The 22,052-nt window shown below is 36.0% G+C and overlaps 1 protein-coding gene across 4 annotated transcripts in view; it reads left to right on the top strand.

Annotated features, from left to right (window-relative positions):
• DIAPH3 (diaphanous related formin 3) overlaps positions 1–22,052 on the top strand; it is a 441,105-nt gene that overhangs the window by 248,989 nt on the left and 170,064 nt on the right. For all 4 annotated transcript variants that reach the window (XM_033105125.1, XM_033105126.1, XM_033105127.1 and 1 more), the window contains one exon: positions 15,026–15,155. In XM_033105125.1, the coding sequence (XP_032961016.1) occupies positions 15,026–15,155 (130 nt within the window). The remainder of the gene's footprint in view (positions 1–15,025; positions 15,156–22,052) is intronic.

Raw genomic sequence — 22,052 nt, 5'->3', positions numbered from 1 at the left:
AATGGGAGGGGATGGAGAAAAGTGTACACATTTAAGGCACATTTAGGGAGTTGTCCGGGGGTGGTGATTATGGACTCGGGGGCTGAAGGACAGAAGGGGAAGCTAGATGGCCAAGTTCAGACTTTCCCTGAGAAGAGAAGCAAAGGAAGAAAAGCAGGATGAGTAGCAAGGTGGGGGAGAAGTTAAGTCCACACCTACAAATCTACTGCAGTTTGTTTCATGGTGCCAAGTGTCTGTTTCTCCTAGGTTTTGCATCTCGGAAATAGGGTGGACTCACAGAGTTGACCGCGTGCTCTCACTCATGTATTCTTTGAAAGAGCTGTTGACAAGAGATTAGGTCCGATTAATGAGGTGGAATAGTCTAATACAGTGCTTGGTACAAAGTATATACTCAATAAATAGTTGCTGAATGAATGATGATGCAGTAGACAGTGTTGTTTCTCTTAGTTATTATGTAGCTGAAAATAAGACATCTTCTCATATTGAGATACAGTCACTGATACATAGTAATTTTTAAAATCTTTTACAAATGTAATGCATGCTGTTATTATTTTACTATAGTTAATTTGCAAACCAGTTAATCTGTCTCCAGATAATAGAGTTGACTATATTTTCAGGCAACAAGACTAGATATTTTGATCATCCCTCTCAGGAGTCTTCTGTTGTACAAGACACAAAATGAATACTCGAACTTCATATTTTTCATTAATCCACATGTGAAGTGGAAAGCATATATTGAACAAGATGATATCTCATCATGTTACTCTCAGAAGTATCAGCTTGGACTTTGACAATTGTGATTGAATTTTCACACTGAGTATAAAGCATTTGGTTTGATCATAAGCCCCCACATAAGGAGTTCCATATTTATTTGACAATAGAAAGATAGGGTTATATTTTAATCTGTTAAAGCATGCTGGATAATCCTATGACGTTTATTAATAATAGTTTATATCCCAAATCTTTACTTAAATGTCCTTTATACAGTTAGCCAAAGTATGAAAAGTACATGAAAATTCATATTAAATTATTAACTATATGTTGTTTAGAATAATTAATGAATTTTGAATTCCATATACATTATATCTTAATTAGGAGCTATAATATAGCTCTGTATACATTTGTAATTGAGATGGCTACTATAATAACTGTGAGTTCAGAGAAAAAGGGTTTGTCTACTTTCTTTTATCCCAAAGATTTGATATAGCTTATGGTAAGTAAATGTAAAAGTAAAATATGAGATATAAGGTAAGCATAAACTAGAATCTATTATCAAGATGTAAGCAAATGTTTAAGTAAAGGTATAGGTTTGAGGCTTTCTACATAGTAGTAAAAATGAAGAGCAAACATGGTCACAAAACTTTTTTCTTGAACTGAAAATAGTGGTTCCCCTGATGAGCCAAGGCTGAACTTCATAAGAAATTTTGCATGTGTATTGTTGTAAAGGAAAAATGTGGAGTGGAATGGCGTTCTTCTCAATAGCAAATGAAAAAAATCCATTACAACTATCTCCCCACTTCCACTCCTCCCCACCCCCACCCCCTTTTTAGAGGGAATTTGCAGAAACACATCACCATTGATTCCACTCTAAATGCATCCACATTATCACTTTGCAGGGAACTTTCTATTCTGTCTGGCAGTAGAGCACGTGGTGAGTTCATCTCAAAGGAGAAGTCGTCTCAGGATAATGTAATATAGTCGTAACGGGGCTGTGGGGGCGGGGAGTTAGGTGTTTAAGGCTGGGGGGAGGGGGCGGCATGCAAGATTGATCTTGATCTGAGTTCTCTTTTCCAGTACATGAAATTATCTGATCTCCTATGTATTCCTTTTGCAAGCAAAGGCTAACCAAAAGTAGGGTAGCTTCACCAAAGCTGTGATGGGACAGATTTTGAGGGGAAAAAAAAATGTTAAACTTCCTTTGTGTTTAAAGCCTCTATCAACTCCAGTGAGCGATTTCTTGACATTATGAATAGCTCCTCTTATTGGGACACTGATTCTCAAACTCGCGTCCCCTTTAAGAAACACTCACGTGTCAGCCCCACATTAGATTACTTCAGCGAGTATGGATGTGGATCCTGATGAGCGGCATTTTTTTTTTTTTTAAAGGTCCTCCTGGCAATTGTAATGCACAGACTGAGTTGAGCATCCCCTTTATCTGTCTTCTGCCTTACTTCTTTTTCCCAGAATGGAAAATTCCTGATTGGTGGTCTGGGACCAACCAACAAACAGAACACAATAAAACCTAACCAACACAAAAACAAATCAAAAAAGATACAATTCTACTTCTTCACTTAAGGATGAGTGGGGGAGATGTTTCCAAAAACTGCTGTTTTTCATGCCAAATTGAGTACTATTTTGAAAGTGAAGGAAAGGAATGAAAGGGATATGAATTTCAGGCACACAGGAGAACTGAAACAAGTTGATGGCCAGTGTCCCGAGTTACTTCGCAGGGCTCTCTCTATCTTCCACAGGTAGCATTTCAGTGATTGTAAAAAGCAGGAGACAAGTACCTCTATCTGTTACAGGCAGTTCGTATTTTGCCCACCTGTAACAGTCACACAGGTCAATACTATGAATCTTTTTGTGTGAAACTTTCATTCTCATATACCAGCTTTTTAAAAGAAAGACCTCTGCCAAACAAAGCCATTGTTCCATCTGCACTCAATGTTTTAGAGGAATTTTTATTCTTTGTCAGATTGCACAATTGCACCAGTAAATTTTGGCACCCTTCGAAAGTAAAGCAGCTTTTGGCAAAGACTTGCAGATAACAAATGCCATTCTTAGTTCACATCCAGCCAGTAAAATCACTGAGATACTGATGTCCAAAGCAGTGTGCAACTGTTTAGAATTCTTAGCCCACTTCGGCTCATTCTTTAGTACATTTAATATATGGCATTTTCTAAGAAATATTTAATTGGCTTTACTAAGCCAATTTTTGGTAAATTTCATTCACTTTACCTCGGTATGGTTTTTTTTTCAATTGCTATTAAACATTGTAAATTGGAATTATTCTTTTAATGGGATTATAAAAGCTAGATTGGCTTTGCTCACAATCAGCAAATACACTGCTTGTGTGCTGTTATTTCACTGCTCCTGACAAGCAGTGCTAATCTGTCATACTTCTTTCTCCAAGACACGGCTTCAGAATCCTCCTTAGTGACACTCCTCACATCACAGGCAGCACCCAAGGTAAATCTTACCGGCCATCCATGCTTTCGCCCAGTGTCCTGTTTTTGTACATTTTACAAACGAAAAATCAAAAATTAAAAAAGACGCTCCCTTCCTGATACTCTAAGAAGCTTGTTATCAACCTCTCCTTCATCAAGGGTCTGCACTGTTTCTCAATTTTGGGTATCAGAGGCATAACAGATAACATTATTATCTAGAGAGTAACACATAGCTAATGGCATTTGTGAGCATTTATTCTTAGGTGATAGAGAAGAATATGGTGGTGAAATGGGTGCATACAAAAACCAGACAGAGACATTACAAGAAAGGGAAATTTTAGCAGTATCTCTCACAAACAGAGGTGCAGAACTCCTCAACAAGATATTTTAAATAAAACCCCACAATATGTAAAAAGAATTGTAACCCATAACTAAATGGGGTTTATTCCAGGTATGGAACTAAAGAGCCATTATAGCAAAGTTTCTGGATATGAGGTTAACATAAAAGAATCAATCACTTTCCTAATACTAGCAATGAACAATTGGGATTTGAAATTAAAGAAAGAATATCATTTATGTTAGCACCAAAAAAATAATACTTAGGTATTAATCTCACTAAATATGTACCAGATCCATATTAGGAAAACTAAAAAACTTTGATGAAAGTAATCAAGGATTTAATAAAGAAATATATATTCTATGTTCATGGAAAGGAATATTCAATATTGTTAAGATGTCAGTTCTTCACAACCTGGTCTATACCTTCAATGCAATCCCAGTAAAAATCCGAGTAGGTTATTTTGTGAATGTTGACAAACTGATTATAAAGTTTATATCAGGGCGTAAAAACCCAGAATATCCACACAACACAGCAGATGTACAACGTCAGAAGACTCACATTACCTGACCTCAGTAGAGCTACAATAATCAAAGCATTGTTTTTATCTGGAAGGGAAAAAAAGACAAAAACATTAATGGAACAGAATAGACAGCCCAGAAGTAGACACATGCAGATATAGTCAACTGATCTTGATGAAGGAGCAAAGTCAATTCAATGGACAAAGAATAGTCTTTTAAAGAAATGGAGTTGGGGCAATTGGATACACATGCTAAAAATATACATCTAGGCACAGACTTTATACTGTTCAAAAATTAAAACGGATCAGACCTAAATGTAAAACACAAACTAAACAACTTGTGGAATATAACATGAGGGAAGATCTAACATTACAAGAAAGGGAACTTTACACAATGAAAAAACAAATTCATGAAAAAACAAATTTATGATCTTGGATTTGGTGATGACTTTGTAGGTACAACATCAAAAGTAAGATCCATGAAAGAAAAAATTGGTAAGTAGGACTTCATAAGTTAAAAACTTCTGGTCTGCTAAAGACAGTTAAGAGAGTGAAAAGACAAACCACATACTAACAGGAAATCTTTGGAAAACAAATATCTGATAAAGGACTTGTACAAAATATATATATAAAAAATCTCTTAAAATTGAACAATAAGAAAGCAACCCAATTTTAAAAAATGGTCAAAAGACCTGACTAGACTCTCCACCAAAGAAGGTTTACAAACGACAAATAAATGTATGAAAAGATATTTAACATCCTGTCACTAGGAATTTGCAAACTAAGACAACGAGACACCACTGCACATCTATTAGAATGGCTAAAATCCAAAATACTGACAACACCAAATGCTAGTGAGGATCTGGAGCAACAGGTACTCGCATTCACTGCTGAAAGCAAAGCAGAATGGTACAGCCACTTTGGAAGACTGGCAGTTACAAAGCTATTCCCTGCTTTAACATAAGATTCAGTAATTGCACTCCTGTATACCCAAAGGAGTTGAAAAGCTGTGTTTATAGCACCTTCATTCATATTTGCCAAAATTGGGAAGCAGCTAAGATATCCTTTAGTAGGTGAAGATATAAACAAACTGATAGATTCGTACAATAGATTTTTATTCAGCGATAAAAAGAAATGATCTCTCAGGCCAAGAAAAGACATGGAGGAACCTTAAATGTATGTTACTGAGTGAAGGAAGCCAATCTAAAAAGGCTGCATACTGTGTGTCCAACTGCAGTTGACCTTTGAACAACATGGGTGTGAACTGCTCATGTACACTTATGCAGAATGGTTTCTATAAATGCAGTAGGTCTAGTTTCCTTCTGATTTTCTTTTTTTTTTTTTAATTTGTTATTGAAGTGTAGTTGGCATACAGTAGTGTATTGGTTTCAGGTGTACAACATAGTTATTTGACGTTTATGTACCTTACAATATGATCACCACACTAAGTGTCATAACCATCTGTTATCATGCAAAGTTATTAAAATATTATTGACTGTAGACCCTGTGCTTTGCACTACACCTCCATGGCTTCTTTATTTTATACCTGGAAGTTCTCCTGTAGCAACCATCCATTTAGTTTGCTCTGTTTCTGTGAGTCTGGTTTTATCTGTTTTTTTTTTGTTGTTGTTTGTTTGTTTAGTTTTCAGTATTAATTTCAGGTGCACAGCATAGTGGTTAGACATTTATGTAATTTAAGCAGTGATCCTCCTAACTAGTCTCGTACCCACCTGGCACCATGCAGAGTTATTACCATGTTATTGAGTATATTCCCTGCATTTGACATCCCCACGACTACTTGTAACTACTAATTTGTACTTCTTAATCCCTTCACCTTTTTCACCCTGCCTCCATCCCCCCTCCCGATAACTCTAGAATCCATCTGACACCATACATAATTATTACCATATTATTGACAATATTCCTTATTTGGTACCCTACATTCCCATGACTACTTTGTAATAAAACATTTACACTTCTCAATCTCTTCCCCTTTTTCACCCACCTCTCAATCCCCAGTCCCATCTGGCAACCATCAGAATGTACTCTGTATCTTATAAGTTTGTTTCTGTTTTGTTTGTTTGTTTATTTTTGTTCTTTAGATTCCACATGTAAGCAAAATCACATTGCATCTGTCTGTCTCTGTCTGACATACTCCACACAACCCGATTCCCTCCAGGTCCATTCATGCCACCACAGATGGCAAGAACCTATTCCCTTCCCTGGCCGAACAATATTCCACTGTATATATGTACCACTGGCTCTTTATCCAGTCTTCCATCGATGCACACCCAGGCTGCCTTCACATCTCGACCATTGTAAACAATGCTTTAATAAACATATGGATGCACATATCCCCTTAAAATAGCATTTTGAGTTTCTTCTCATAAATAATCTGAAGTGGAATTACCGGGTCCTTCTTGACTCTTGGTATAGCCCTTGTTTTAAAAATCTATTTTGTCTGGTATAAGTATTGCTACCCAAGATTTTTTGTTTCATTTCCATATTCATGAAATATTTTTTTCCATCCCTTTACTTTCAGTCTGTGTGTCTTTTGATCTGAAGTGAGTCTCTTGTAGGCAGCATATGTTTTCTTATCTATTCAGCAGCTTTATGTCTGTTGATTGAAGCATTTAATCCATTTACATTGAAAGTAATTGTTGATAGATATGTAGTTAGTGCCATTTTATTGTTCATGCTTTTGATCTTTTTTTTCCTCTTCTTAAAGAAACCCCTCTAATGTTCCTTGTAATACTGGTTTGGTGCTGATAAATTCCATTAGCTTGTTCTTCTCTGGAAATTTCTTTATCTGTCCTCAGATTCTAAATGATAGCTTTGCTGGGTAGAGTAATCTTGGTTGTAGGTCCTTGCTTTTCATCACTTTGAATATTTTCTGCCAATCCCTTCTGGCCTGCAAAGTTTCTGTTGAGAAATCAATTAACAGTCTTATGGAAGCTCCCTTGTGGTAACTAACTGCTTTTCTCTTGCTGCTTTTAAGATTCCCTTTTTGTATTTAACCTTTAGCATTTTAATTATGATGTGTCTTGGTGTGAGCCTCTTTGGGTTCATATTGTATGAAACTCTCTGTACTGTCTGGACTTGTATGTCTAGTTCCTTCACCAGGAACTTCCATAACTGTTTCGTCAAATAGCTTGTCAATTCCTTGCTCATTTTCTTTTCCTTCTGGTACCACTATGATGCAAATGTTGGTATACTTGATGTCCCAGAGGCCCCTTAAACTATACTCATTTTTCAATCCTTTTTATCTTTTTGCTGTTTTGATTGGGTGTCTTTTGCTACATTATCTTCTAAATCGCTGGTTTGATCCTCTGCTTCATCTAATCTGCTGTTTCCTTCTGATGTATTTTTCATTTCAGTTACTGCATTCTTCACTACTGACTGGTTCTTTTTAATATTTTCTATCTCCATTTTTATGTTTTCTTTGTTGAATTTCTCCCTGAGATGATTGAGCATCCTTATAACCAGTGTTTTGTTTTGTTTTGTTTTGTTTTGTTTTTAAAGATTTTATTGGGAAAGGAGAACAGACTTTATTGGGGAACAGTGTGTACTTCCAGGACTTTTTCCAAGTCAAGTTGTTGTCCTTTCAGTCTTAGTTGTGGAGGGCGCAGCTCAGCTCCATCTGGGAGAAAGCTACAAGACAATTCAGTTTCTCCCTGTATGTCCCTGGTGCCTTTCAAATTGCTGTTTCAGTGCTGGAGCTCAGAGCAAGTGAGTTCATCAGTGAGTAAGTCCATGTGCAATCCCTTTAAGAGGAGCACCTGGGACTGCAGCCCCCCTCCTCTCACTCACCCACAATCTCTGCTGGTTTTCACAGCCAGAAGTTATGGGGACTTCTCTCCGTGGTTCTGGAATCCTGGGCTGGAGATCCTGGTGTGGGACTGGTACTCCTCAGTCTCACCTCTGCAGCTGAGATAGTCCTCCCGTTTTTTAATCTTCACAGTGGGGTGTGGGACCAGACCATTCTGCATGTCTGCAGTCTTACCAGTCTCGAGGTGGTTTCTTCTGATTGTCTTTAGTTATAGGGCTTCAGCTCAGCTAGATCCAGGTGATTCTTGATGGTTGTTCTGTAGTTTAGTTGTAATATTGATGTGATCATAAGAGAAGGCAAACACAACATTTACTTTGCCATCTTCCCTTGTGATTTTCTTACCATTTTCCCTAAATTACTTTATTGTAAGAATACAGTATATAATGCGTGTAACATACAAAATGTGTTAATTGATTATTTGTTGTTATTGAGGCATATCTGTAAGAGAAGGCTATTAGTAGTTAAGTTTTTGGGAATCAAAATCTATACTGAACTGGGGGGATGGCACCCCTATCTCCTGCATTGTTCAAGAGTCAACTGTAGATGACATTCTGAAGAAGACAAATTTTATAGAGACAGTAAAAAAATAAAAAAGCAGTGGTTGCCACAGTTGTGGAGGAGAGGGAAGAAGGAAGAGATGAATAGGTAAAGCACGGAGTTTTTTAGGGTGGTGAAACTATTCTGTAGGACATTGTAATGGTAGATAAGTGACATTATGTGTTTGTCAAAACCTATGGCACTGCAAAGTGTACGGTGGATCTTAGTAAATAATGTATCGATATGGGCACAGCAGTTGTAAGAAATGTACCACATTAATGCAAAATGCTATTAATAGGGGGATTTGTGTGTGTGGAGAAGAGAATACATGGGAACTCTATTTTCTGCTCTTTTTTTATATTTTGTAAAGCTGAAACTGCTCTCAAAAATAGTCTTAAGTAAAACAAATAGAAGGTAAAACACGTTTAATTTAAAATTAATGAATTTGATCCATTTGTATTAACTAAAAGGTACTGAGCCTTTTTGAATCTCTTGTGGAATAAGGGGGCATTATAAATAAACAAAACATTGAATAATACAATAGATAATGTAATAAGCTAAAATTTTACTGAAACACAAAAATGCTTTTCATATTGAAGTTTCTGTGCTTACTAAAATCCAAGAGAAGTATGTTAAAAATATAATTCAATTAAGAGAAGTATGTCTGTGGAGATGTGGTAGAAACCAGCTTATTTTTCAGAAGTCCACATTATTTAAAGGATTTCCTTGCTAATTTAATGTTTCAACTCTCATTTAAAAATGAAAATTAAACAATAAATATAAGAAAATTTTATATATGAATGCCATAAATTTACCCAATTATCTATTTTGTTAATACCTAGTGTCAATTGATCTCTATTGTTAAAAACATTATAAAAGTTTTGTTATAGATATGAAAAATGGTTATGGCACTAACATAATTCTAAGCATCTTGTTCATATTAACATTTTTAATTCCACTCATTTTAGAGGGGAACACCATCTTTTTGAAAAATTTAATTAGCACAATGATTTTTTTAAAATGTATTTATGCATATCAGAAAATATTATCCATTCTATAGTTGTGGTTGGTTGCATAAATGAATTTGTACCTGCACATCGACTTTTTGAACTTCTTATCTGAGCAAAAGATTTTTTTTTTTTTAAAGTTTGTGTTCACACGTCCATTTTTGTGTGGATACCTTAAACTTATATTTACAGATGCTCTTTCATTCATATACGAATCACTTTATTCTGAAAAGGATTTAAGATGAAATATAATGTTAGTAAATATACTTAAGTCTGTCGAAGGTTAAACTTTACAGATATCTTTTCACCAACCGTGTTCATACACTATTTTGTCAGCACCGATGCATTAGTAATATAGAAAGACTTGCTGTCTGAGTGATACAATGCAGGTGGCATTTCGTTAATTTTATAGACAAAACGACAGAAAGAATGTCATGCTCTCAGAACTAAATATGACCTCTGTCTAGAGGGTGCCCATTTTTAGAGGCTTTCCAGGCTGCAATTTCCAGGTTAGTGAGCTTCATTATTTTAAATTGTATCATGTTCTTTTGTTGTCTTACTACCATTTTTGTCCACTTTGTTTTTGAGAATTTTGTTTCTTTTGATGACTAATCATAAGCCCCAATAAATAAAGATTTTTGTAGAGGCTCTATATTTTGAATTCACACAGACATAGGTTCAAATCTTGGCTCTACCAGATAGCAGCTCTATGAACTGGGGTACACTACGTGATCTCTCAAATCTCTTTTTTCTTCTCCTTAATAATGGGTATAATAACAGTTGTTGTTTCATAGGGATGCTGTGTGTTTTAAGCATGAAACATGTAATTTTTTTGGCTAGTCCTGGTCTCATGGTAAGTGGTGCATAAGGAGAGCCGTGGCGATCATCCTCAGCATTAATGCCATTCACAAGTTAGGGTCTTCTAGAATGTTCATGGAGCCATTCCAGACTCCCATAATTTTGTCATTTTTCTGGTATTCAGTATTGTCTACAATACGTAAAGATTCAGTGCTGTTTTACTACATACTTAGATTATAGGAACACAATAGGAAGATAATTACTAATTTGACAATATTCTTCAGATAGAAGTTTCATTATTCAAAGAGTGAAGGGTTAGTCTTTGAATTCTGAAGATCAACAAGAAGATACTGCTTTATTTTATTTTAGGATTTTCTTCATTGTGAGTAAAACAATGGAGTATTCTTCAAATGTCATCCAAATATGTGCTGAATGCCTTAAAAATATTCCAAAACCTTGCATTGTAGCTACAAAGAAGTTCTGCTTCAGACTGACAACTAGTCCATGATTTATTACAGGATCTACTGTTAACATTATTTTGTCTGGAATGAACATAGCAGTTGAAGAAACTCCATCCATCTTTTTGTTTATTTGACGTCTATGCCACATTAAATGTACCTTAAAGAAACAATATATAAATAAGAAATTCAACTTCACAGTGATGATTACTCATCAGGAAGATAAATCTCTTGACAATAATACAAAAGGAATTCTGTCAAGCAATGTCTGTTAAATTCAAATAGAGCATATTTTTTAAACTTAAATGAATTTTAAAGCAAATTTTTGAGCTTCATTTTCTTTCCAAAAGCTAGCATTCCAGAATGGGCTCAGGTTGGTTTTTCCCTTGAGCAAAATTATCACTACATCTCATGCTTTACCTCTTCAATAATAGCTCAATCACTGATTATGTTTGATTTGAGAAATCAGTAGAAATAGAATGTACCCTTTTTATTGTTAATGTTTATCAAAAAGATGAAGAAAAATATACAAAGACTGAAAAATCCATTTTATTCTGCTTTCATGATGTTGGAAGGCTTTGTCTCCTCCTCCTTTTCCTCTTCCTTCTCCCTCCTCCTCCTTCTTTGATTTGGGGAAAGAGGAAGGGAATAGAGTAATTGAATCAAAAAAAATACCTTGGCCGCATTATGCAATTTTTGGTCTCTATCTGTGTTTCCTTTCTGAGCTTCTTATGTATTAGGTTTAATTTCAGATTTATTTGACTATTTGAGGGATTTTTCTTTCCTTTTTTTTTTTTTTTTTTTTTTTTTTTTTTAGTGTATTTGGAGATTTGAGGCGTTTTTTTAGTGTCACAATTGTTAAATACAGAGTTGGGAAAAATGGGAGAATTCTGCTTCCGTTTATTCAGTCAGTATACTTCTTAATGTTAAACTGATACCAACATACTACTTGCTAATCAGTTGATGTTTTTGATAATATAGCCAAGATAGCACCATCCTCCATAAATGAGTGTTTAGCTTTATGATTGTCTCTGAATACTCGAATCTGTGTTTAACCTGCATACTTAATATCTACTGGTAGATGCTATACAAGCTAGTAATTCTGAATTCTTATTGCTCATGAATAAAGATCAAGATTGATCCTGCTGGTTATTGATGGATCATAGAGATTTCTGGATACATTAATTCTAGTAGTTGCTGGCTGTTTAGCTATATCACAAATAGTACTGGAACACTCTTTCCGGGTTTTCCACATTATACAAGTAGATGGTGCTTATCTTAACATTCCACCAAGGCTGTGTATCTAGTTTCCCATGAAAGGAGCATGGTAAAAAAGGCTGTAAACTGGTGACAGGAGCTGAGTGTCCACTGGGGACAGGATTCCCCAGGTCGTGATTGCATTAAAGGGGGATGGGGAATGGAAATAAAAGAGCTGCACTACAAGGATGCTTAAAAAAAAGTCAGCTTTTATGCTAACTCTTGATTGTATATGAGAAAACTATTATATTTGTGAAAGTTTGCTCCTTTTAATCTGCCCTTATCCATTCAAGATGATAACATGAATGCAGTTATATAGTCGCAAGTTACCTTTCAACTATATAAATCAGGTTAACATCCTCAATATGTGTAAAACGCAAACTCATAGAAAAATTCTAACTGACCCAAGCATGCGAAAAGAACTTCTGAACTGAGACTATAAGCAGGCTTCTTCAGTTTTACTCTTCCATTTTTCAGATTTGCGTTTTCTATGTCTTCTAAGTCCACTATCATGTATACTTACTATTTTTGGAATGGAAAATGAATTTAGAGTTCTCTTGCTCTGTCTACTCCATATTCTTATTTCACTTATTTGTGTGGAAACTAAGGTCCAGTAATCTGCCCAAGGCTGTGTGACTAAAGGCACGTTTTAACATTCCAGGTCAGCCATGCATGCCTAGTGACAATCTAGCTGGCAATCAAGTCATTTTTTGAAGTATACTCTTTCAAAACACTCAGCTGGATGTTGTGATCTGTGTTCCTTTTGAAAGGCATTAAATAATGGATTAAATGTTGATACCAGTTTTTAAAGTGCCAAGAACCATTCTTATTAAAAAAAATTATGGTTGGCGTACAATATTATATTCATTTCAAGTGTACAAGATAGTGGTTGACAATGGTTTGTGTGTTAAATAGGGTAACATAGCATTTGAACCTATTACATGGCGAATCATGTGAAAGCCAGGCTGTCTATAGGTAGTTGTATGTTTCCAGGAATATTACAGTTTTTACGTTAATAAATTGTGGTGCATATTAATATTTATGATGACACAGAATTGCTCCTATTCTTCTATTATATATTAACTGTTATTTGATGTTTTGCTGATAGCGATATAGTATTTAGTGATGTAGAATTTGTAAAAAGATTACATATGGAGATACATATTTATACACACACACACACACACACACACACACACACACACACACACAGGCACACACCCCTATTTTAAAGTGGGAGATTGTTGGAAAGGAAACAAGTATATAGGGCTGTGCCCAATTAGGTAGGCCAAGACTTTCCAGCTCTAAATTAAATCCTAGTATGCAAAGAGTGTCCCCGTCCCTTACATATGGATCTGCTCTGAATGATTACTCAGTTGTGGGAACACTACCAGATTCCGTATCTGCCCTATATTCACACCCAACGCCCATCACCCAAAACCTAAGCTAACCCTCCTCCTTGCTGAGATTTCAGCTTTACCACCTCTCCTTTTGGATTGCATTCCTTGGCCATTTCAGAATGGGGTGTGGTCATCCGAGTTCTCAGGCCTCTGTCATTCCTTTCAGTCTGTATACTTGTTTGACTTTATTTGATTCGCTTTTTAACAGCTTACAAGCTGGTACTCTTAGATCAGTTTCCTCCTCTGAGTTCTACCCGCCCCCCACCCAACCAAGAGATTCTCAACAGTTTAATAGTTTATTACCCCAAAGGAGAGAAAGTTATTCTTGGGGAGCAAAAATGTCTAATCTTACTCTTTTCATGTGTAAAGCACAGATACACATACAGTGTATAAACATATACAGTGTACCCATGGCTTTAAAATTCCATCAGTGCAAATGATTAGGGAAAAAAATATCTTAAAAAGCTCCTTAGTTGGCAATAATGAAAAAAAGGTTGAGAAACACTGTTCTACACCTATATAAACTTACATTTTTTGTGGACATTTCTACTTGGATGTTACTTAAAAACTTCACACTCAACTTGTTCAGAACTGAAATGATTATTTCCACTGCCCACCCCGCCCAAATCTGTTTCTCATCCTTTCTGTCCGGTTTCACTTAGTGGAATTCTGGGTTTCCATGCCCACGCTGACCCATTAGCTCTGTTCCTGAAGCATTACCTCAGCTCAGGCGATCGTCTTTCCCTGACTGGGCTATTGCTACAGCTTTTTCAATTACCCTTCCTGCTTCTGTTATTACCCTTGCCCTAATATTTTATCCACATTGCCCTGCAGGGAGCTTTCTAAATTGTTCATCTGACCATCTCTCATCTGTTTAAAAACTCCCAATTTGTAGGGATCAAAATCCTTTTTCCATTGCATGACCGACCTTTCCTTTTATTTTCTTGTCTTTTCCTGTCTTGCCAGATTTCTGTCTTTCTAGTCTACCTACTTGTGCTTTCCAACACCCACTTTTATTTTGGAGTCACTGAGATTCCTCAAATGTGTCATTTTCTCCCTCATCCGTGGCCTTTTTCAGTGGCTGCTCCATCTGCCCAGGATGTGAGCTTTTGAATTTTCTTCCCAAAGCCCATACAGCTTCCTGTCTACCCGTCGTCAATTCGGATATCATGTACTAATCCTAGATGTACTTTGTGATTAGTTTTACTATACTGCGCTTGTCACACTAGGGTAAATATGTATTTTCTGGGTTTTTTTGTTAGTTTGGTATTTGTTTTTCACTGAACAGCTTCTGAGGATTGGCTCCGTGACTTCTTTGTTGTATCTCTGGCTCCGGAGGTCTCTAATAGGCATTCTGTATGTGTGTGCCGAATGAAGAAATGAACAAATGTCCAGGTTGTTTTAAGTCCCACAATTGTATAGACTTTCAGGTTTTTCTGTTTTCCTAGGTATTTACCATATATATATTTTTTTCCATAAAATGTGACATACTGGATTGGATTACACTTTTTCCTTCTTTTCAATTCCTATTAATGATTTTGACCAAACAACAATATGTAAAGAAGAGCTTTTCAAGTATTTAAATATTTGCTTTTCCACAATAGAATTAACTAATTTTACAACTCATTTATTCTTATCTACAAAATACAGTATTGACATCATTGAAATAAACATATTTGATCATCTGTTTTTTTTCTCCCTCTCATCCTGCTTAGCTAAAGGACACGAAATCAGCAGATCAGAAAATAACACTACTTCATTTTCTGGTGGAAATATGTGAAGAAAAGTACCCTGATATCCTGAATTTTGTGGATGATTTGGAACATTTGGACAAAGCTAGTAAAGGTTTGTACTTTTATAGAAAACATTTAATTGCTCTGGCTCTGTAGTTAGTTCTTAAACACAGAAAACAATGCCTTTTATTTGAACATACTTGCTATTTTGTCACAGTGTTTTCATTGTGAATATGTCATTTTAAAAATAGGAAACTGTAGAACATTTGTTTCATGAATTGTCATTATTGGAGCTATGAGTTTAATTTGATTAGATAATGAAGCCCTCTATTAAAAAATACATTGTTTTGCAGTTTAAACCTTTGAATGCTTGCCAGCTCTCTGCTGCTAAGCCTTCTGGCCAGTGGGAAGCTCTCTTGATCCAGTGTCATTCACAAGCACTTTGGGACAATTTAGTCCCCTTTGCCTGAGTCCTAAATCTGTCTCCACCCGGAGCTGTTTTTCTTTGTCCTCATAGACACCACACTGCCAGAGATTCCATTCACTCCTTCCTAATGCCCAAATTTCTTACCTGCTTCTAGCCTTGACTATGAGCCTTGATCAGGTTATAAAGGGTCGAACTATTATGAATAGTTGGTTATAATATGATGTAAATGCGATTTTTTTTTGGCCACCTGAGGAACCTAGTTTTCATTTGTATATCACATCGATTCTATGGGGAAAAAAAATTTAATTGGCTCCAAACAACCAATTTATGAATGAATACACATTTGTATGAATATATACAAATGTATAGGTTTATATATACAAAATGTATACATATTGGAAGACAACTAATTTAAAATGGTGGACTATTTGTATTTTTTTTTTTTTTTAGATTTTTTTATTGGGGAAGGGGAACAGGACTTTATTGGGGAACAGTGTGTACTTCCAGGATTTTTTTCCAAGTCAAGTTGTTGTCCTTTCAGTCTTAGTTGTGGAGGGTGCAGCTCAGCTCCAGGTCCAGTTGCCGTTGCTAGTTGCTAGTTGCAGGGGGCGCAGCTCACCATCCCTTGTGGGAGTCAGAACCGGCAACCTTGTGGTTGAGAGGACGCACTCCAACCGACTGAGCCATCCAGGAGCTCAGCGGCAGCTCAGCTCAAGGTGCCATGTTCAGTCTTAGTTACAGGGGCGGGGCCCACCATCCCTTGCGGGAGTCGAACCGGCACCCTTGTGTTTGAGAGCCCACTGGCTCATGTGGGAATCAAACCGGCAGCCCACAGAGTTAGGAGCACGGAGCTCCAACCACCTGAGCCACTGGGCTGGTCTCCATCTGTATTTTTTTTTGTGTGTTGACCATTGGTTATTAGTAATATCAAATTATTTTGTAATCTGTTTTTCATTGTTAAAATTGGAATTCGTCAACTTATAGAAGGATACCATACTATAGTGACTATTCCTTCTTAAATTAAAAAAAAAAAAACAATCACTTTTATCATTCCCTACCCCCTTTCAATAGTTTTTTCTTTGACAAAATGGGGGTTGTAGCACTTGAGTTACAAAAAAGCGTGTGATCAGATCAGAAGTTCTTTGCCACTTTTTCCTGAGATTTATGTTTCTTTGAAGTGTTCATCTCATGCAGCCTGTGGAGAGAGGGGGGAGTTGGAAATATTAGTCTGGATTTTTAAGACCAAAGTTAAACTCTCTTTATTTTACCTTTCACTTCTGCTTCATCATCTAATGATATTGCTTACTTTGCTCTTGTGCTATCTTAATGTGTCCTTGGTATCAGATTGTGTGTGTGTATGTGTGTATAAGTGTGTAAGTGAAAGTTAAGAATGGAAATAATCCAAATTATTTTCTTAAATAATGTGAAGATAAGGCCAAAGAGCCCAGACGGAAGAAAAACATTAAAAATAACTCATTGATACTTAAAATAGCTTTTAAGTGGCTCTTTAACTTAGGGAAGGCAGCCTTCCTAAAATGAGATTCCTAAAGTGAGATTTTGGAATAAAATTAGAATAAATGGGATGAAAAAGAATTGAAAAATGGATATTTTGAAGGATGTTAAAGTTGGTAAGTATCAGATTGCTAGATGAAAAAAGGGGTGCAAAGTGCCTCAAAATATAGAGCAAATGATTTTTCTATGGAAAAGGTAGTTGAGTAGTTAATAGCTTCTATCAACATTAGGTCTTTAGCAAGAATTAAAGCAGTGCAAGCATTTTCTGCTAACAGCAGTTTGCATTTCTGATCACTTCATCATCTTTCCTACTGGTTCTAAAACCGAACAGTAAGCCTGAACACACTTGTTTTTCAGATGCATTTTTCATCGTCGAATTTATTTTCTAGCAATTTTTGTTCATAAATTAAGTTCTTAAAGTACCATTTATCTATCTTTATTCTTCTGACTGTACTTAAAATTCCGTATAAATATTATGATATTTTGCCTTTGAAAAATATTTCACTTTTCCTAAGGGTGTGCAGAGTCGTAACTTGGTAATTAGATTCTTCCGTTTGTTTTCTTTTTTGGTGTTTCTATGGGGCATTCTGGGGCCTAGGGGGGTTTTAGTTTCCATCTGCTAAAGCTGAGGCACGAGTATGCAGATAGGTCAGCAGATAGTGTTAATGTGTTTCACTGAGAGTGGCCACCTTCACTTCTGAAATACAATAACCATCGCTGAGATAATTTTTGATAGTGTAGGTGATTGTTGAGCATAATTTCTTTTTATGTTTATATTATCCTATTAATGAATGAGATTTTAGAGGAATAAATGTAATGTTTTGGATCAAAAATCTGTTTGCTTTGGAGAACTTCAATGCTCTTAAAAATCATTATTTAAAAGTTTCCAGATTTGAAATCTCCTCAGTGGGCTATCACATGAATTAAAAAGTACCTTTATTTTTGAGACATAACAAATCCTGGCCATTAGGTATTCCTGGATCAGCAGGGGAAGCTTTCATTGCAACTAATGAGCTTATCCGTCTGACAATTTTCAAAAATATACTTCATTAGGGCTGCTTCTTTTCTAAGAGATAATGGCTTACAGCTTTTCTGTTGTATTTCTGTGAAAATATTTTGGGTCATTATTGCATTTCTGTATACCTTTGTAATATTTCTTCCCTTTCTGGACTTCTAAGGGTTGAATATATTTTTTCCCTTGTCTAAACAGGTGAAATTAATGAACTCTAATCTAGGAAAGTTTCATTGGTTATTTCACATAACCTGTTTTGTTATTAAATTGGAATCATCTTTTATACATGAGTAGGAAATATGACAAAACTGTGGGTTTTGGGGGGGTATATTAAAATAAAACTAAGTAAGTTTACAGTGTCACCTTGTTTAGCTCTCTTTTTTAGGGTTATCATAGCTCTAACATATATTTCCGTGCTTCCCTAGATAGTCAACTGTGAATTCTAGAAATGCCATTGTTGTCCAATCTGTACCTTATTCATTCATTCATTCATTCATTCATTCATTCATTCGTTTAATAAGCATATGTTGTATGATTGATTACTCTGTCAGAAACTGCTTGCTGCCCATCCAATGTATAGTTTCTGTGTCTTGGTGCAAACCAGGCTCCCTCCCTTGTATATGGCGTCTGTCCTAACTGGTTCCTCCCTCTTACTCTCCATATCCTTTACTTCTTCCTCTTCTGCTGTGCAACATCTAAGTATTGCTGTTATTAACCGATACTGAGTCCTTTTCTTTTCTCCCTATAGCTTCTCTTCAGATGATGTCTTAAGTTCCCCAGGCTTATGTACTATCATAACATTAGTGACTTACAAATTTATATCCCAGATTCTCCTCCCAACTCTGTACGTGTATATCCAACAGCTTATGTGCCATCTCCAGCTTCATCTCAATATGTACATCACAATATGGCCTAAAATGTGGTTCTTTATTCCTGTGCCCTTAACCTCTCGTCCCCAAAATTTATTGACTCGAGAAAATCCTTCTGAGCCCCCTTCCATCTATTCCTTTATCTCTTTGCCCTGTTTCTGGATAGGTTTCAACACCCAGCTGAGAGCTGTGTGGTAGATCGTGTCTAAGTTAAGTCTGTGGGAAGTGGCAGCCGCAGTCTGGAATGCTGTCTAGTTCTCTCCTTCATCAAGTGACTTCACGTAAATGTCACCTTCCGTTTGGTGTTCTTTCCTCGTCCTTCCTGGGGACCTCACCTAAGTTTCTGTGTATTCCACTCTTTCCTGAAGGATAAATTCATAGATTTTTCCAGAAAATCTTACGACAGTGTTTAAAAATTCCTACTCTAGACTAGACACTGTTTCTGGAGCTGCTGTGAATATCATTAGCTTCTAGAGAAAGCGCACTATTCAGTGTATTATCATAATGGATTTAATGATTGCCCAGTTCTAATTTTGTTACTTTTTTTGTTTGTTTGTTTCCACATTTTTAGCTTTCCGGAGGAGCATTCTTTGATATCTTGTGTTTGATTTTTTTTTTTTCCTCTCCATTTTATAGACCTCTCTGCTTTTAAGGCTTTGTTTGCTTTTAACTAGTAATTTCTTGGTCTGACCCAAATATTTGTCTACCCAAATACATTTCCTGGTTTCCAATTCCTCGTGATTTTCCAACATTTTATGATAAATGCCTTACTGAATTCCCAATGTTTATCTTTGATTCACCTACTGTGAACACTTAGAGTACTTAATTTCCAGGTGGCTGCCACCTGGAAACTGCAAAGTGTTTGAAAATTTCAAATTCATCTGCTATAACAAGCAGAAAGCATTTTCAAAGGCTAACATTAACCTCTTTATGCTATAGATTTCCAAAAATACCAATTAAAATTTATTAGTGAGTTTGATATATATTTTGAATACTCAGTACTACTAATTCAGTTGCAGAAAATTTTAAATGTGTGTTGTCAATGGATAAAAATGTTTATCGTGCAACAGAATTAACAGCATAACTAACATTGTGTTAGTTGGAACCTCTGTGTCATCAAGGTTATATAAGTTGGGGCCTCATAATTTCATGAGATACATAAATCATTTCATGTTTCAAACCAATTGTAGGATATTAAAATGTTTTAAAATACACATTAGTAGTGTACATGTCTATCATTATAATGAAGTAATTTGACAGAACACACTGTTAGGGGGCATTTATATTAAGATAATTTTGTTAGAGAATACAACTGTGTAGGATATTGCTTTAATTGAATGGTCAGTGAAGAGCACAAAAATATATGCTGTTTGGGGCCGACTTCTGTCCCCGTATTTTGAAGGCCTAACCCCATGCCTCAGAAAGTCACTGTAAGTGGAGATAGGGTGTTTAAAGGTAATGAAGTTAAAATGAAGCCTATAGGGTGGGCCCTGATGCAACCTGATTAGTCACCTTGTATCAAGAGGAAATACAGACCCAGAGAGACACCGGAGACGTGTGCGTACAGAAGACCGCCCATGTGAGGACACAGCGAGAAGGTGGCCATCTGCACGCCAAGGAAAGAGGCTTCAGGACAAACAGAACCTACTGACACCTTGATCTCGGACTCCAGAACTGTGAGAAAAAGGATTTCTGTTGCTAAGCCGCCCAGTCTGCGGTAATTTGTGATTGGCAGCGCCAGCAAATGAATACACTGACTTTTCTCGCTTAGAGTTTTTTGTCTGTACAGTAGAGTAGCCCGTACTGAATCATTTTTTATTTTATCAGAGCAGTTGAAGAAACAGTCATAGACCGGCAGTGTTGGATGTTCACTCACTAGTAGTCAATTAAGGAATATCAAAGGTTCTTGTACAAACCATGAATTATCACATGATTTTAAATAATTACAAGTATGCCTCAATTCCTTGTTTGAATAGCCATGACACATAAATTAGTGCATGTAAAAGGAAACATTGAGGTATTTGAAGTATTCTAAATAAATACATTCATGAATATTCAGTGTCAGGGTTAGAACTATGGCATCGCCTAGATTTTATTTTAGAATGCATTCATTTACACTGGAATGTGCTAAGTTTTTTTTGTTTGTTTTTTTGTTTTTGTCTTTTACTCACTACCGTGTTTCCCCGAAAATAAGACCTAACTGGACAACCAGCTCTAATACTTCTTTTGGAGCAAAATACAATATAAGACCCGGTATAATATAATATAACAACAATATAATAATAATATAATATAATATATAATACGGGGTCTTATATTAATTTCTGATTGAAAAGACACATTAGAGCCGATTGTCCAGGTAGGTCTTATTTTTGGTGAAACAGTATATCCCTCTGAATATTTATATACCACTTATCCTTGTTTTGCTACTATAATACTTGTAATTTTATTAAATGCAAGTAGCTGATAAAGGTACACTGAATTCTATTGACACTTTTCCAAAAGGGAAGACATGGATAGATGATTTTGCTTTTTCATTTTTATTTTTTCATTATCCAGTGGACATAGTGTAAACACTTGGTGTCTCCTAGCTGTATAGCACCGGTTCTACAGGTAGATGGTAGAGTAACAAGCTACGTCTGTAAAGCTAATCTGTGCCTCCTATGTAGTTAGGTCGCAATGATCTCATTTGATGATCTGTAGCCATCTAATAACTATACTTAGGAATCACAAAATCATTTTACTATTGCCACAAGCCCAGTAAAAAAAAAAATGATAAATTTATTTTAAAAATGTAATTCACATATAGAATTGCATATGCTTACTAAAAGGGCAGCATTTGGAAAGTTTTACATTCGACAAGTGAACACTTTTAAAATAAAATGTATGATGAACAATCACGGGGCCAGTCACAAGGTAATTACAGGACTTATGAAAAATATTGGTAGTGCACGTGTGAGCTCAGTGTACTGGTAAGGAGCTACAGGTCCAAGCTGTCAGATGGACAGCGTTTTGTTTTAAATCCTGACCGTTTATTTTCAGGGATTGTCTATGCAGAGTTGGCATCAGGAATTCAAGTTGGGCACTCTTATATAGTTGGGCTCTTTTGTAGTGCAAATATTACCTGTTTTGGAAAGCAACAGAGTGAAAAATAGAAAGACCATGGCCAAAATCCCTAGAAGGATGAAG

The sequence above is a fragment of the Rhinolophus ferrumequinum genome, chromosome 4, assembly GCF_004115265.2.
Source record: "Rhinolophus ferrumequinum isolate MPI-CBG mRhiFer1 chromosome 4, mRhiFer1_v1.p, whole genome shotgun sequence".
NCBI classification, from domain to species: domain Eukaryota; kingdom Metazoa; phylum Chordata; class Mammalia; order Chiroptera; family Rhinolophidae; genus Rhinolophus; species Rhinolophus ferrumequinum.
This window is presented reverse-complemented; position numbering and strand designations above follow the sequence as displayed.